The 4,708-nt window shown below is 46.5% G+C and overlaps 1 protein-coding gene across 1 annotated transcript in view; it reads left to right on the forward strand.

Moving 5' to 3' along the window:
* GCKR (glucokinase (hexokinase 4) regulator) overlaps window positions 1-4,702 on the forward strand; it is a 27,765-nt gene extending 23,063 nt beyond the window's left edge. Inside the window, 4 exon segments of the mRNA XM_010840696.1 lie at window positions 2,473-2,559; window positions 3,152-3,184; window positions 3,187-3,241; window positions 3,244-4,702. Coding sequence (XP_010838998.1) covers window positions 2,473-2,559; window positions 3,152-3,184; window positions 3,187-3,241; window positions 3,244-3,539 — 471 coding nt within the window. The 3' untranslated portion in view covers window positions 3,540-4,702.
* The last annotated feature ends 6 nt before the right edge of the window (window positions 4,703-4,708 follow it).

Here is a 4,708-nt window from a genome sequence, read left to right on the forward strand (position 1 = left end):
ATGCTTTTGAACTGTGGGTGTTGGAGAAGACTCTTGAGAGTCCCTTGGACTGCAAGGAGATCCAACCAGTCCATTCTGAAGGAGATCAGCCCTGGGATTTCTTTGGAAGGAATGATGCTAAGGCTGAAACTCCAGTACTTTGACCACCTCATGTGAAGAGTTGACTCATTGGAAAAGACCCTGATGCTGGGAGGGATTGGGGGCAGGAGGAGAAGGGGACGACAAAGGATGAGATGGCTGGATGGCATCACCGACTCGATGGACGTGAGTTTGAGTGAACTCTGGGAGTTGGTGATGGACAGGGAGGCCTGGTGTGCTGCGATTCATGGGGTCGCAAAGAGTCGGACGTAGCTGAGCAACTGAACTGAACTGAGAACTTTCAGCCCTTAGCTCTGCTTTCCTCTGGGTCACTCTAATTCTCAGGCAGGTGTTCTCCACTAGGTGGCAAACTGGCCACCAGCAGTGCCAGCTTAACATCCTACCAATCCAGCAACCCTGGTGGAAGGAGAGTTTATCTGTCCCTGTGATTCCTGCAAATACCTGAGGGAGGGTTCTCATTGACTTGTCTTGGTTCACATGCCTATCCCTTAGCCAGTCACTGTTCTTTGGGGGAAAGCAGCCCTCTGCCTAGGCCTGGGTCATGTGTTCCAATGGAGGAAGGGGCAGGAAGTGAGCGTCAATCAAACATATGTCACATGTAGCTATGAGAATGGGGGAACAATAATTCCCCAGAAGAAAATCAAGGTGCTGATGCCAGGAGGAGGAGAAACGGATGCTGAGCAGATAGCACAACAGATGGTCCTGAAAGTAGGGTTGCTAGATATAGCAAAGAAAAGTACAGGACATGGGTTAAATTTGAATTTCAGATAAATAAAGAATAATTTTTAGTGTAAGTATATTCCATGCAATATTTGAGACATACTTACTCCCTCCCTCTCTCTCTCTCTCTCTCTCTCTCTCTATATATATATATATATATATTATCCATCTGAAATTCCATTTAGCTGGATATCCAACATTTTAATCTTCTAAATCTGGTAGCTCTACATGAAAGGGATCAGCCAACGGTCATTTAGTGAGCAACCACCAGGGCCCCAAAACAACTTTTTTAAATGAGTAAAACCAACCAGTCAACTGGGAAAAAAAGCCTTCATGCTTTTCTTGTTTCCAAAGTTGGGGCAGGTCAGGGGGGCCAGAGTATACATGATCCAATCCTTACCATCCCAGTATGGCCCAGCTAATGGAGGAGAGACAAAGCCAACACTTGAAACAGAGAAGAATTAAGTGTCAAATTGCATGATCCTTACTGAGGTCCAGTAGAATGTCAGAGAAAATAGAATCTAGGCACTATAGCAAAGCAGAAGGTTTCACAGAAGAAGCAATGTTTGAGCTAGGCCTGCAGGTTATGGCTAGGGAAAGGTGAAAGGCAGGGCATTCTTGTGAGAAGGAACATTAGCCGAGGCCCAGAGTAGGGATTAGGCATGATATGTGGGGGAAAAAGATCTGGAGTCATTTTCACAGAGTGGTGAGGGGTGATGCAGGAGCAGGAAGGTGATAAATTACGGAAGATTAAAAACCAAACAGGAATTTAGACTCGCCAAATGTAGCTAGATCTGTGCTGTCCAAGATGGCAGCCACTGGTCATCTGTGACTACTGGAGATCTTGAATTGAACTGAACTCTACATTTTGTTTAAAAAGTGAAGCAGTGTAATTTTTTTCATTAAATACAACTTTATTCTTTTGGTAGGACTTTATTTCACTTTTGCATTGAAATTCAGCACTTGACCTGAAATGTGCTGTGACTATAAAATGAAAACTGGATTTCAAAGACATGGTACAAAAATATTATAAAATATCTCACTCATAGTTAATTTTTAATACTGTTTACAAGTTGAAATAATATTTTGGATATATTGGATGAAATAAAATGACCAAAATTTATTTTACCTGTTCCTTTTTTAATGCAGTACTAGAAAGTTTTAAATTACATATGTGACTCACATTTTACTTCTATTGAACAGAGCTGAACTACATGGAGAGGAGAAGGGTGGTGAAAAAAAATAGAAGCAAAGTTTTCAGATGAACAGTCTTACAAGCAGCATAAAAGATGGATGTGGTTTGGTAGGAAACCAGAGGGAATGAGTTCAGTTTAAGATGACCAGCCTCTGGGGTTGGTGGGATGTGGCCAAAAATGTGATCAATTTGCTATTAATTCTCCAGTTTAACCCAGCCAATCAAGGCTCACCACCAACGCTTTTAGCCCAATTTTCCTTTATATCTGGGGATTTGAGTTTGGGATTGCTTACCAGGATGAATTCTCTGACTGGTCTTCGAGATCCCAGCCTCCCCATCTCCTGATTGCTTTTCCTTCCTTGACCCCATTCGCAGCTCCCCTGGCCTTCTAGCCCATCATTGACCTTCCCGCTTCTTCCACATCGGTTCTCCAGACAGCCGAAGCATGATGGTTCGAGAGCCTCCTTCAGGTGATCCACTTCCCTCAGCCACTTATGCAGGAAGCTCCCATCTTCCGTGTCCAGGTTGCACACGAGAAGGAACAGGTAACTCGCCAACTGCTAGTCATTTAGGAAACACCAATGGCAACCCACTCCAGTATTCTTGCCTGGAGAATCCCATGGACAGAGGAACCTGGCAGGCTACAGTCCATGGGGTCGCAAAGAGCCGGACACGACTGAGTGACTTCACTTTCACTCTTCTGAGTGCTTGCGGTGTGTCAGGAACTTGACTTGGCACTGAATTTACAAAGCTCAGTGACACTCTGCCAGGAGTTCCCTGTTCATGGAGGCAACGTGGGTTGTGACAAGTATCAAGGAAGTGTGAAACAGGTACTACAGAAGTGCAGAAAAGGGGTCTTCAGTTTTGCCTGGAGGGGAGTTAGGAAAGAGAGGGAGAAGGGGTCTTTGAACTGGGTCATGAACCAGGCCTGGATTAAGTTTTCTGGGTCAGGATGAAGGCTTCTCTCTGCTCTTGACCCACCTCATTCTAACTTCTAGTCTTTGGAAACTCCCTTCTATTCTTTCATCCAACCTGGTAGCTTCTGACTCCCACAGTGAATACGTGAGCTCCTCCAGGGTTCTTCCTCAGATGACCTCGTATTCTCAGGCTTCAGTTCTCCCTGCCTCTTCCCTACAGGTGATCCCCATAGCCTTGCTGAGCCTCCTCTTCCAGTGCTCCAGTGCTCCATCCCCGAGGCCCAGGCACACCTGGCTGCAGCTCCGTCTGTGGGGCTGTGAGGAGCGCCCTCTCTCGGCCAAGTCGGAAGCGCAAGGCGGACCCCCCTGGAGACCCTCAAACCTGCCCGGCCTTGAACTGGTGTTTCTGGGCACGTGGAGGGGGCCAGCCCAGCCCAGTCCACCCCTTGGAGACTTGCTGGACCAGCAGCAAGTGTGGTGGGAGGAGAGGCCCATTCTTTAGGAACACCAGCTGTCCGGGGTGGGGAGACAGTTTCTCTCCTGGGGGAGAGCTTGCTCTGCAGCCAGTGGTCTCCACTTCCCCTGGCATATTCGGATTTCAGAAGTAAAACTGAATGTCGTCTTCTGAAAAGTTAACTTTCCACTCTCAGTTGATCAGAGTTAATAGATCAAAGTCAATAGATCAGAGGGGAACAGGAAGAATGGCATATGTTGGTCCCAACAACAGGCTTGTTTCTGTACTTCTCCGCCTACCTCCCAATTCCATTTTCAGTGGCCACTGACCCAGATCTTATTCCAGCTTCTTTATATTCCCCCATCTCCAACATGTAGGTACAAATGTGCACACACACACACACACACACACACATATATTTCACTCCTACACAGGATCACACAAGGAAGGAGCAGTAGGAACTTAGCTAATTCCAAGGAAAGAGAGAAGAAATTGTGTCCCCAACAGAGGACATCCAGAAAATAACAATCCCGACGACAGGATCCTCATCACTAGAATGAATGCTACATCCACACATTTTAACATGAAGTGAGCATTGCATCTCCTAGCCAGTGTTTGCAAAGGAATGTAGGGAACTCTGGCAGAGTTGAACACCTTTCAGTGGTGGACCCAACACACACTAGAAACCCCAGTACATTTCAGACCTCAACTATCACCTGTTTTGACAAATCAGAGGCACCCTGGCCCATCCCAGACCCCTGCCAGCTCTTCAGTGCCTACGAGGTATGATCCCTGTAATAGAGAGCTGGCTCCCCCTTGTGGCCAGAGAGTACCTTGGTGCTAGATACCCAGGAACTCTCAGGGGACAAAACTTCTCTGAAGCTCACTTGAAACTTTTGGTACAAGGGTGACTGCTAAGGAGCCAAATAGATTTCAGTTTTATGAGAACAGAGTATTCAACCCTTTAAAGACAGCCATAAGGGCCCGCTCTATACCTGTGGGCCTCCAGCCTCTATTTGAACTCCCTTTTCTTGTTCTACATCTACATTTATGTGGCTACCTCGGGTCTTTAACCAATGTCCCCTTCCTCAACATCATTCCTATAGGGCCTTCTGATGGTCATCCATTTGGTTTTTATCCTCCACAAACACCTTTTCCTAACCCTACAAGTCAAGATGGGTAAAGTCAGGAAAAGGCCCTGCAAAGGCTTTCAGTTTCTCTTTACCCACAGCTCTCCCATGCACTCTGTTGGGTAAATTCTTCTCTCCTCTTGGCCTCATGAGCAGGGTCAGGTCAGAGAAGATAACCAGCTTTCCAGGACTG

Source organism: Bison bison, unplaced genomic scaffold (genome assembly GCF_000754665.1).
Source record: "Bison bison bison isolate TAMUID 2011002044 unplaced genomic scaffold, Bison_UMD1.0 scf7180017864145, whole genome shotgun sequence".
Lineage (NCBI taxonomy): Eukaryota > Metazoa > Chordata > Mammalia > Artiodactyla > Bovidae > Bison > Bison bison.